General features: G+C 49.5%; 1 protein-coding gene across 1 annotated transcript in view; it reads right to left on the reverse strand.

The window, feature by feature from the left end:
• Positions 1-3,473: 3,473 nt before the first annotated feature.
• Positions 3,474-12,982, reverse strand: part of cavin2b (caveolae associated protein 2b) — a gene marked incomplete at its 5' end in the record, with an annotated part of 38,880 nt that continues 29,371 nt past the window's right edge. Inside the window, 3 exons of the mRNA XM_084322665.1 lie at positions 3,474-9,158; positions 11,950-12,141; positions 12,678-12,935. Of these exons, the coding sequence (XP_084178791.1) occupies positions 8,379-9,158; positions 11,950-12,141; positions 12,678-12,935 (1,230 nt within the window). The 3' untranslated portion in view covers positions 3,474-8,378. The remainder of the gene's footprint in view (positions 9,159-11,949; positions 12,142-12,677; positions 12,936-12,982) is intronic.

Consider the following 12,982-nt stretch of genomic DNA (forward strand, 5'->3'; position numbering starts at 1 on the left):
CTGCTCACACGGTTCCAGGGTTGGCTACGCACAGCGGGTGGGACCGGGCCAACTATCTACAGTTCCTGGCGGACCTGCGCCACATGGCGGCGGGTGCGTTGGGAGTGTCATCACATATGACTACGGCAGTACCATATGTCGAGGTGGATGGAGAGAACGCTGAGGCGGGGACTTGTGTTTACACAACCCCACCCGTTTTCGGGTTTGGTACAGACCCTATTGTCAGGGTCTCCAGCAGTGACAGCTCTGGTCAACGAGATCCAATCTCTGTGGACGAAGCAAGCCATCGTCGTGGCGTTCTCCTCCCGGTGTTCTCTGGTGCCTGAGAAATCGGGAGGGGGGGGTGTCAGACCCAGGCTGGACCTGTCCCATGGGAAGGTTCAGCATTTTTTGGATCGTCTCCTACCTGTTGAACACTGTCAGGTGGGGGTCTGGTTCTCCTCCATAGACCTGTAGGATGCGTATGCGCATCTCCGATCTTCCATCCTAGGGCTTACCTACGCTTCCTTTGCAGGGTTAGCGTATGAGTACCAGAGGCTGCCGTTCGGTTTTCTCTGGCTCCCCGCATCTTCACCAAGTGCGTGGATGCCGCACTGGGGCCTCTGCGTGGTCAGGGGTTACGGAGTGTATTCTGCCCTGACGACGTTCTGGTCCTTCGCGGTCAAGGTGGATCGTCAGGTCTCGTACCAGGCAGGTCCCTACCAGCCTGGGGTTGCTGTAGACTGGAAGTAGAGTACTCCTCTTCCCAGTCAACGGTTGGAGGGCTATGGGCATCCCTCTTAGAGCGTGTTGTCAACACGCTCGGGAGGTTCCGTCCTAGGACGGTTACGGCGCTGTCTCACGTCACGTTTTTCACCGACGCCTCCCTCGCTGGTGACGCGTCGGGCAAACCATGCTGCCCGGTCTGCGCTACGTTCAATGTGTTGGTGTTGAAAGCGGTCCTTCTGGTCCTCAAACGGTGTTGATCAGGACGGACGATACAACGTCAGTGTCGTGTATCGACAGACAGGGAGGAGTACCCTCCCCCGTCTGCACCAGGCGGCGGGCGGCTGGCTATGGGCGTCCTCCATCTGCGTGGCCTGAGGGCTCCCCACATGCCCGGCAGGGAGAATGTGGGTACAGGTGTACTGTCGCGGGGCGGTCCTCATCCTGACGGGTGGGGATTACGTCCGGACATAGCCAGGCAGGTCTGGGACCGATGCCGTGCCGCCTGGGATTCTTCCCCATACATCTGTTAGGTCAGTTGTTGGGACGGGTACGTTGAGGGGCGCAGGTTCTTGATCCTGATGGTGTTACCATCCGGAATGCGCATGCTCCCTCCACTGTCGCGCTTACGCGGGCAGATGACGTATGTTCCAAGTGTGGTGTAAGGCGGGGGGCCGGGACCCAGTCTCCTGCCCCCTGGATGCTGTCCTTAGTTACCTCCAGTCTCTCCTTGATAGACTGTCGGCTTCGATGGTGAGGGTATATGCAGCAGCTATATCCTCATATCATGAGGGATTTGAGGGGATGTCTTGTTCAGCCACCCTCTTGTGAAGCGTTTCCTGCTTGGCGCTCGACGCGTTAAGCCGGTGCAACGCTCCTTGTCTCCGACTTGGGATCTTCAATTGGTCCTCGGTCGGTTGTCCTTGGCCCTGTTTGAGCCGCTCGAGCAGGCGCCGTTGGAACAGCTGTCGTTCAAGACCGCGTTCTTGCTGGCCGTCACCTCCGCTGATGCGTGGGTGTGCTTTGTGCTCTCTCGGTACGTCCAGAGTGCCTGTCTTTCGACCGATTGCGGTGCCACTCTGCGGCCTAATCCTGCCTTCGTGCCTGTAAATATCCGGAGTTCTTCCGCTCCAGGGATATTGTGGTTCAGGCGTTTCATCCGCCTCCTCACGGTAGTGAGTTAGATGCAGGCCTTCACCTGTCATGTCCGGTCCGTGCTTTGGGAATTACCTCAGCCGTACTCAGGACCTCGGGGTCACCGTTCAGCTTTTTGTCTGTCACGGTGGTTCTCATGCCGGTAAGGCACTATCAAACAACGCCTGTCCCATTGGTTGTGCGAGGGCATTGACCTCTGCTTCCCGTTGGCTGGGCAGGATCCCCCTGGGGGCGTCAGGGCGCACTCCACTCGTGGGGTGGCTGCCTCTGCCGCTCTCCTGGGTGGGGCTTCGGGGGAGGATCATGGTCCTCCCCGGGCCCCTTTGTAAGGTTTTACCTCATGGACATGACCGGGGGTTCTGTCTCCCAGGCGGTTCTGGGGTCTGTGGCCTTTCCTGCTTCCCGTCCTTTGGTAGGGTAGCAGGGGTGTGTGGGTATGGGCCACAGTGTGTTAGGTCACACGTGGTTCCGCCTGTGCTGTGTGTTCAAGGGGTTCTAGTTCCCTCTTGTTCGCACTCAGGTGGAGTTGACTGCGCCCCCCCTTCGTTAGGAAGGATGGGGTGACAGGGCTCCCCGCACCCCTTGATGTGGGCTTACAGGTCCTCAGGGGGTACATCTGTCGGGTCTCGCGTCCGCTCTAACCCATATCTTAATAGGCTTGAGCGGGACGCGATAAGCCATATGAAATATAACGATAGGTTATGTATATAACCTAGTTATATGAGTATTGGCTGAGCGTCCCGCTCTAAGCGGCCCTGAGTTCCCTTTTGAGGGATCTTTTACTGGAACGGGATTTTGGCGAGGAAGGGTGTTTGGTGACCAGGACCATGGTCTTATAGGCTACGCCTCCGTAGAGTCGGGACCCGGTCAGGTGTGGGTGTATAAGTTGTGTTCGTGGTGGTGTACAGTAGGTACAAGGAGATAAGGGGTATCTCAATAGGCTTGAGCGGGACGCTCAGCCAATACTCATATAACTAGGTTATATACATAACCTATCGTTAACCTTATGTAGTGTGGTAGTGAAAGGGTTCATTCAGATTTCTTTCTTTATTCATCAGGTCATCCATACTGTGGCGTAAAGGAGTGAAGTCTTGAGTCTTGGCTCCTTGTAGGACTATTGATGTTCCACTCTGCCCCCTTGTGGTCATTTCTTTCATCGCTGATCTAATCTTTCCACTAATCCCCTTTCCCGCCCCAATTTGACACACAAATTAAAGGTGCTATAGATAACATTCAGCCACTAGATGTCACACTAGAGCACCAGCATGTCATTTATCCAATCAGGTGCATTCCAGTTTTGTATGCCCTGAAGAAGGCAGAGAGGCAGAAACATGTTGGTGTTTTTTTAATTGTTCTATAATGAACTAAGCGATTTATTAAAGCTTTTTTATATACATGAAGAGTGCCTGGAACTTCCTTATTTTTTCAGGTGCATTCCACGTGGGGAAATGGGAAGTAGGGAGGGGATACATGTCTCTGTGGATGTATTAAAAATATATATATATATTGTGTCGCCAGATTATATTGGGAGACCGTCTAATGTCCTCCATCGCTCTGTGGAGCCAAAGCTACTGTAACAAACAAAGAGGAAATGAAGAGACCAGACAGAGGGAGTTAGTTACAAATCCTTTATTCATTGAAGTCTGGAGATTCCAAAATTATATATATATATTTTTTTTTTTTCAAACAAACAAATGAAACCAAACAGGCTATCATGACAATTGCCCTATCCCAAGCCCTGCCCCCTCTTACCTCAGCTGAGGAAAACAACGCTTGTGATTGGAGGGTCAAGAAAAAAAACAAGGCAAAAAATCTTTGTTTGACCGAAGGAAAAGCAGCAGTTTTGATTGGAGGGTCAAGAAAAGAGGGCGGAGCTCGGGATAGGTCAATCAAAACAACATCACAGTGTCGGAGGAGAAAGCTTTTTGAAAATGTTAATGGTTGAAAGGAAAATGGCTTCCAGAAAGGAAGAAAACGAGCATCTTTGGCAGAAATTATATAGTTCTTATAATCATACAACGACACTTTACCTGAAGCCAACAAACCACCAAAACACATCTCTGCGTAGAAATATCCTATAAAACAATGTATAGACTCATACAAACACAATCCCTCGCAATCATCACTCATGACCCACTAGAAGTGTGGTGGTGTCTTTATGACCCACTAGAAGTGTGGTGGTGTCTTTATGACCCACTAGAAGTGTGTTTGGTGTCTTTATGAGACACTAGAAGTGTGTTTGGTGTCTTTATGACCCACTCATATTTTTAGTGGCAGGTCTGATATGATATGTCTGGATCTTGAGTCATATTTGATCTACAATGCCTAGTTTGACAGTTTGTTCTGAACTTAGTTTGAAGGTACATTGTTTCCTATGTAAGCGCCACATTGTCTTGGCACATCTAGTGACACCTAGTGGCTGAATCTACTCAGTACACCTTTAATGATCTCATGTGCTTAATGTGCTTAATGTGATGACAAACAATATGTTAGGACCACAGGATAAGTCTACATGGACACCTTGGCTGAATTAGTCAACATGTCAACTGATGTCCACTGATGTCCTCTGTCTATTCAACACTGGATTCTGTTTGTCGCTTGTCGACTAAAACTAGGTCACTAAACTACTAGCAACTTCACAGTCAACAGTAGTTTAGTTTGTCAAACTAAAACTACTTTGAAAAGGTTGAATCTACATTGCAGAAGATTATCACGATCTACTCACGTAGTTACATGGATGGACAACTGAACTGACACTGAATGAGGTGTGTTTGATTTAGGGACCAGGGCAGACCAGTGCTCACTTAGGAGGCCAGGCGTGTCTCAAATCTATTGGGAAATATGTCGTTTGTAATTAACTACTTAAACTTGATGAGCCCAAGCAGTTAACTACCGATGAAGCTACTAAGATTTGAATGTTGTTAAACTACCACCCAACTACTGCAACATTTAGTTAAACTAGTAATTGAACAACATGTAGTTAAACTAGTAACCAAACTACATGTAATTAAATTAGTAATCAAACTACATGTCATTAAACTAGTCATTGAATTACATGTCATTAAACTAGTAATTTAACTACATGTCATTAAACTAGTAAATTAACTACATGCCATTAAACTAGTCATGTAACTACATGTAGTTAGCTCCTCTCCAACTCTGAAAACTGCCCTATTGCGACGCTTCATAACGGTACATGTTTTGGTGTGTTTGAGCTTCAGGGTTTAAAGTGTCTCACATTATTCCTACAGACGGTTTCAAACTTGACAACATAAACATTCTAAATGGACACAGCTTCCTGTCGCAGTGTTTTCTAACATCAGTAGCGGACAGGAAGTCCACTCGGGTCCAAGCTGTTCCCATGGCAACAGTGTTTTCTAACATCAGGAGCGGACAGGAAGTCCACTCTGGTCCAAGCTGTTCCTATGGCAACAGAAAGCATCTCTATATCAAACAGGTTAGCATCAAGGTACAGTACATAACGTAGTGAGCTACACACATACACCATTTCAGCCGTAGCACAACATCTTTTAAGGATTCTGTCCCACGTTGTTTTAGTGTATTCACGTGTGAAACCGACATCTGCCTCCACACACACGTGCACGCAGGCACTACAAACACAAATGCACGTGCACACACACACACACACACACACACACACACACACACACACAGAGCTCATGAGACTCAGCTGTCTCCTCAGTCTGACTGAATCCACTGACTGACTCACAGTATCAGTGTGTTTCACCTGCAACCTGCTCACAACATGCTCCTCTGTGATTAGAGGGAAACCACACGTTATTTCTATAACATGGACTGCATTTATATTAGTGCTTCTACGAGTCTGCATCACTCTATGACAGTAACCATGGTGGTTTAAGTAGAACACTATGACAGTAACCAAAGTGGTTTAACTCCTAGGAGACGATGACAGTAACCATGGTGATTTAACTCCCAGGATACTATGACACTATGACAGTAACCATGATGATTTAACTCCTATAAGACACTATGACAGTAACCATGGTGATTTAACTCCTAGGACACTATGACAGTAACCATGGTGATTTAACTCCCAGGACACGATGACAGTAACCATGGTGATTTAACTCCCAGGACACGGTGACAGTAACCATGACGATTTAACTCCCAGGACACTAGGACACTATGACAGTAACCATGACGATTTAACTCCCAGGACACTATGACAGTAACCATGACGATTTAACTCCCAGGACACTAGGACACTATGACGACAGTAACCATGGTGATTTAACTCCCAGGACACTATGACAGTAACCATGACGATTTAACTCCCAGGACACTATGACAGTAACCATGGTGATTTAACTCCTATAGGACACTATGACAGTAACCATGACGATTTAACTCCCAGGACACTATGACAGTAACCATGACGATTTAACTCCCAGGACACTATGACAGTAACCATGGTGATTTAACTCCCAGGACACTATGACAGTATCCATGGTGATTTAACTCCCAGGACACTATGACAGTACCCATGGTGATTTAACTCCCAGGACACCATGACAGTACCCATGGTGATTTAACTCCCAGGACACTATGACAGTAACCATGGTGATTTAACTCCCAGGACACTATGACAGTACCCATGGTGATTTAACTCCCAGGACACTATGACAGTAACCATGGTGATTTAACTCCCAGGACACTATGACAGTAACCATGGTGATTTAACTCCCAGGACACTATGACAGTAACCATGGTGATTTAACTCCCAGGACACTATGACAGTACCCATGATTTAACTGGGATACGGGGACATGTTCTGATTGTGATTCGTAACTCCTAAGTTCAAACCAAACTAATTTGTATGTCAAACAGAGATTCTATGAGCCCACGAAGTCTGCGACTAACTCGCTGTCAAAGAGTCCAAATCACTTGGTGACGTCACAGGTTCAAGTCCCGATGCTCTAACCTCCAGCTCTGCTTCAGGGCGGACCTTGGCCTCCGCTTGACTCAGATCAGTTTGAGACGGGAGAGCGGACATACCTCCATGACCCGAGGTCATGACCAGCTTCCTCATTAACCTTTCACTAGCACACTACCAAAGGCTTAACCCCTTCACAGCGACAATACAGAAGGTTAACCCGTTCACTGCCACACGACAAAGGGTTAGCCCTTTCACTACCACACTATGGAAGGTTAACCCTTTCACTACCCTTTCACAGTGTGGTAGTGAAAGGGTTAACCTTCTGTAGTGTGGTTGTGAAAGGGTTAAGAACACCAGGCATTCCAACACGGACTGGTGTGTGTGTGTGAGAAGCAGATGCCTGGACATTTTAAAGGACAATAGGACAATGAAAAGGAAGTGTGTGTGTGTGTGTGTGTGTGTGTGTGTGTGTGTGTGTGTGTGTGTGTGTGTGTGTGTGTGTGTGTGTGTGTGTGTGTGCGTGCGTGCGTGTGTGTGTGCTCATGTGAATTGGAGGGCAGGGTGTGAAGACATGTTAAACTGTGTAAGGTTATACGTGTGAGTGTGTGTGTGTGTATGCATGCGTGCGTGCGAGTGCGGATATGAATGTGTGTCAGGCCCCGTCCACACGAACGCTGGGTTTAATGTAACCGTGATTGTATGTGCGCAGTTGCACTGTTCGGCCACACACAACCGGGGATTTGCTACACTGCAACCGCGGTCTTTTGAAACCGGTGGCCAGGCTGGAGTTGTGCGGTTTTGCAGTTGCGTGTGGGCATAGCAACCGAGGTTATTCCCAGTGTTTACAGCAGAGCTGTCGCAATTATTCCCCATGTTCACGGCAGACCGCGGGGTAGAGAGATTAGAGCAGAGCCAACTACACCAGTGTTTACAGCAGAGCTGTCCCAAGTAGCGTTATATGAAAATGATTGTAACAAACTTTTGTTCAAAACGTATCGTCTGTGTTGAAGAGTGTTGTGATCGACTGATGTCTGTTGACGCTCAGAGTAAACATGTAGCTGCAGCTAAACTAAACTCATGTGTTGTCAAGTTATTGTTATAACTTATAAGGAACCCAGTCCAGACTGCATCCCCTTAACAATTGTTTGTATTGAGCCGTATTGTATTGTACCCATTCTGCAATCTGTTAAATAACGTTTACATCCATTTCATATCGGTAACGTTACTTCTTCTTCTTCAGTTAATTAATGGCAGATCGCGACCCAACAGGAAGTTTAGTGAGCGTTCAGTCTTTTCTGATTGGTTGAAATGGCCTTCATGTCTGAACAACATCGCCGCCTACTGCTTTGGCATTGTATTACATTGTACTAAATGTATCGGTTGCTGGGTTCCAGCTCTGCCCGTGAGTACGCAGTTATACACGGTTGTCCACCTGTGTTCACCGTGTGGACGGAGTTTTATTTTTTCAAACTTCGGTCATATTAAATCCAAACTCTCGTGTGGACAGGGCCTCAGTCTGCGTGTGTAGGCGTGCACATAAATGCTTTTTTGTGCATGTGTGTGTCTATCATGTGTGTGTGTGAGAGAGATTGTGCACGCTTTAGGAAGCCACACCCTTTGCCTGAGCCCACTGCTCCTCCTCTTCCTCCTTCTCTCTCTCCTCTTCTCTCTCCTCCTTCTCTCTCTCCTCCTCTTTCTCCACCCCTCTCTCCTCCTTCTCCACCTCTCTCTCCACCTCTGTCTCCTCCTCTTTCTCCACCCCTCTCTCCTCCTTCTCCACCTCTCTCTCCACCTCTGTCTCCTCCTCTTTCTCCTCCTCTCTCTCCTCTTTCTCCTCCTCTCTCTCCTCTTTCTCCACCTCTCTCTCCTCCTCTGTCTCCTCCACCTCTCTCTCCTCCTCTCTCTCCTCCTCCTCTCTCTCCTCCTCTCTCTCTTCCTCTCTCTCTCTCGCTGGGACCTCCTCTTCGTCGCAGGGCGGGGCGGAGTAGGACTGATCCTGGGGCAGCGTGGCAGAGAGGGCGTACTGCTCGCTCAGCCCCTCCGTGGAGTACGACTGATCCGGGGTCAGTGCCTCCGTGGCCGTCGACAGATCGGCCTCGGGAATGTCGGATTCTGGAATTTCCTCCGACTCCGGGAAGCCGTTGGACTCCGCGGCCGGGGCGGCGTCTTCTTTCTCCAGGGCGTCGGCGGCCGCCTTGCCCTCCTCCAGCTCCGGGGCCAGCTGGGAGTGGACCTCGTCGAAGGGGAGGTCCTGGTCAGGGCTGCCCAGCGGGAAGAGCTCGATGTGGGCCTCGGTGCTAGGCGAGTCCCTGGACTGAGCCGGGGCCTGTGGCTCTGCGGCTGGAGCTGTGACAGACTGGGACTCGGAGCTGCTCCGCGACTGAGAGGGAGAGAGGAGAGGAAGAGAGGAGAGGAGAGGAGAGGAGAGGAAGAGAGGAGAGGAAGAGAGGAGAGGAGAGGAAGAGAGGAGAGGAGAGAGGAGAGGAAGAGAGGAGAGGAGAGGAGAGGAAGAGAGGAGAGGAGAGGAGAGGAAGAGAGGAGAGGAGAGGAGAGGAGAGGAGAGGAAGAGAGGAGAGGAAGAGAGGAGAGGAGGAGAGAGGAAAGGAGAGGAGAGGAGAGGAGAGGAAGAGAGGAGAGGAGAGGAAGAGAGGAGAGGAAGAGAGGAGAGGAAGAGAGGAGAGGAGAGAGAGGAGAGGAGAGGAAGAGAGGAGAGGAGAGGAAGAGAGGAGAGGAGAGGAAGAGAGGAGAGGAGAGGAAGAGAGGAGAGGAGAGGAAGAGAGGAGAGGAGAGGGAGAGAGGAATGAAGAGAGGAGAGGAAGAGAGGAGGGGAGAGGAGAGGAGAGGAAGAGAGGAGAGGAGAGGAGAGGAGAGGGAGAAAGGAAGGAAGAGAGGAGAGGAGAGGAGACGAGAGGAGAGGAGAGGAGAGGGAGAGAGGAATGAAGAGAGGAGAGGAAGAGAGGAGGGGAGAGGAGAGGTTCAGGAGGAGAGGAGGAGAGGAGAGGAGAGGAGAGGAGAGGAGAGGAGAGGGAGAGAGGAAGGAAGAGAGGAGAGGAAGAGAGGAGAGGCGGAGAGGAGAGAGGAAAGGAGAGGAGAGGAGAGGAGAGGAGAGGAAGAGAGGAGAGGAGAGAGGACGAGAGGAGAGGAGAGGAAGAGAGGAGAGGAGAGGAGAGAGGACAAGAGGAGAGGAGAGGATAGGAAGAGAGGAGAGGGAGAGAGGAGAGGAGAGAAGAGAGGAGAGGAGAGGAAGAGAGGAAAAGAGGAGAGGGAGAGAGGAGAGGAGAGGAGAGGAGAGGGAGAGAGGAGAGGAGAGGAGAGGAGAGGAGAGGAGAGGAGAGGAGAGGAGAGGAGAGGAGAGGAGAGGAGAGAGGAGAGAGGAGAGGAAGAGAGGAGAGGGTTATTAAAACTTACTTTGTAATTTCTGCTCCATGAATCACATTGAACTACTATTTATATACTATTCCCGAATACTTTTGATTTGAATAAATTTCCATCATGAAATCAATAATGACGGTAAAGATAAACACAAGAGGGCGCTACGACACAAAGCCTGAGCATCACCTAGACTCTGACAACAGCTCAACTATAACATGCCAATGCCAGAGTCAGCCTTGTATTGTAGGTGACATTTTTGCATTTAATGTTGCTATAATATAGCATTATGGCCAATTGTTCTCTGCCATCTTGTTTTTTTTTAATTTTTTCTATTGATCTTTTCCCCCCTCCTTTTTTCCTCTGTTTTTCTCCCATCCCAATGTTAGTCGTTATGCCAATTCCCAATCCCCTTCCTGGTCGCTGCGCACTCTACCTTAAGTGGAGGCTATCACGTGCTTCCTCCGACACATGTGTAGCCAATCAACCGCTTCTTTTCACCTGGCAGCGCGGACTCTCACTGAGAGGGTGTAACGTGTGGAAGGATCACACTACCCCCCTTAGATCGTTTCCTCGCTGAGCAGGCGCCCCGACCGAACTGTAGGAGTTGCTGTTTACAACAACCAGGACCCACCCACCAGCTTTCCCACCCCTAACACTGCCAATTGTGTTAGTATGAACGACCAGCCAAGCTGGTAGCAACGCCGAGAGCTGGGCTCGAACCCAGCGTCTCCTGCGTTGGTGGAGAGCGCCTTGCCCACTACACCACCTAGCCGCCCTCTCTGTCATCTTGTTATGATTTGGAAATGCCCACATTATTACAAGTTGAGAAATCTAGTTATTTTTACATGAACTCAATTCTTCCCCCAAGAAAATCTCTTGGTTACAAGTATTTCATTGAGCTATTTTGCATTTTCTAGTTTACCTCTTGAGACAGCTGGGAAATGCAACTGGAAATATTTCCATTCAATCAGTTAATCTCCAGCTCCAAAACTATTTAAAACTATTCATTAGGTCAGACTAGAGGTGGTGGCGGAGAGGAGGATGAGAAGGAAGCTGGCCTCTATCCTGGAGAACCCCTCCCACCCCCTCTATGAGGAGCTAGTCAATATGAGAACCCCTCCCACCCCTCTATGAGGAGCTAGCCAAGATGAACCCCCCCTCCCACCCCCTCTATGAGGAGCTAGTCAAGATGAGAACCCCTCCCACCCCTCTATGAGGAGCTAGCCAAGATGAACCCCCCCCCCACCCCCTCTATGAGGAGCTAGCCAAGATGAGAACCCCTCCCACCCCTCTATGAGGAGCTAGCCAAGATGAGAACCCCTCCCACCCCCTCTATGAGGAGCTAGCCAAGATGAGAACCCCTACCACCCCCTCTATGAGGAGCTAGCCAAGATGAGAACCCCTACCACCCCCTCTATGAGGAGCTAGCCAAGATGAGAACCCCTCCCACCCCCTCTATGAGGAGCTAGCCAAGATGAGAACCCCTACCACCCCCTCTATGAGGAGCTAGCCAAGATGAGAACCCCTCCGACCCCTCTATGAGGAGCTAGCCAAGATGAGAACCCCTCCGACCCCTCTATGAGGAGCTAGCCAGGATGAGAACCCCTCCGACCCCTCTATGAGGAGCTAGCCAAGATGAGAACCCCTCCGACCCCTCTATGAGGAGCTAGCCAGGATGAGAACCCCTCCGACCCCTCTATGAGGAGCTAGCCAGGATGAGAACCCCTCCCACCCGCCCAGGGCAGAGATCTTAAAGACAGATATTGTTATTATTATTATTATCATTATTATTACGATACCTTTCTGATGCTGAAGGTCAGGGGGGAGATCTTGAAGCCAGAGGTCTTCTCTCCAGGGCTCTTGGGGTGATTGGGGAGAGTCAGGCTCTTCTTGATCTTCTCTCTCTGCTCCTGGGAGACGATCTTGGTCCCAATCTTGTTCATCTTCTTCTCAATGTTCTGCCTGGAGAAGGCCTTCTTCAGACTGTCCACCTGGTGGAGAGAGGATCCATTAATCCGTTAATTCTCCCCTAGCAACCAATCACACTATTATCAATTGTGTTAATTCTCGCCTAGCAACCGATCACACTATTATTAATTGTGTTAATTCTCCCCTAGCAACCGATCACACTATTATTAATTGTGTTAATTCTCCCCTAGCAACCGATCACACTATTATTAATTGTGTTAATTCTCCCCTAGCAACCGATCACACTATTATTAATTGTGTTAATTCTCCCCTAGCAACCGATCACACTATCATTAATTGTGTTAATTCTCCCCTAGCAACCGATCACACTATCATTAATTGTGTTAATTCTCCCCTAGCAACCGATCACACTATCATTAATTGTGTTAATTCTCCCCTAGCAACCGATCACACTATCATTAATTGTGTTAATTCTCCCCTAGCAACCGATCACACTATCATTAATTGTGATAATTCTCCCCTAGCAACCGATCACACTATCATTAATTGTGTTAATTCTCCCCTAGCAACCGATCACACCATCATTCCCCTGTAATACCTTCTTCAGACTGGACCGTTTGATCTTCTCCGCTCTGGATTTATCTATGTGTTCCAGGTCCATAAGCCCCTCCCCTTCCTCGTCCAGCTCCGCCTCCAGGCCCACGTCCTCGTCGGACGACAGGTCGATGGTGTGAAGCCCCTCCTCCTGGGAGCGGTTGGTGTCCACCGCGGGGCTGGACTCCTCCTCGGCCTCGGTGTCACGTGGGAACGGGGCGGGGTCCTTCACGAAGACACTGGACGGGATCTCGTTCTCATCCTGCAAAGAGAGAAACAGCAGAGATGATGTCATTAAGCCTCGACATG

The sequence above is a fragment of the Notolepis coatsorum genome, assembly GCF_963971535.1.
Source record: "Notolepis coatsorum genome assembly, chromosome: 1".
Lineage (NCBI taxonomy): Eukaryota > Metazoa > Chordata > Actinopteri > Aulopiformes > Paralepididae > Notolepis > Notolepis coatsorum.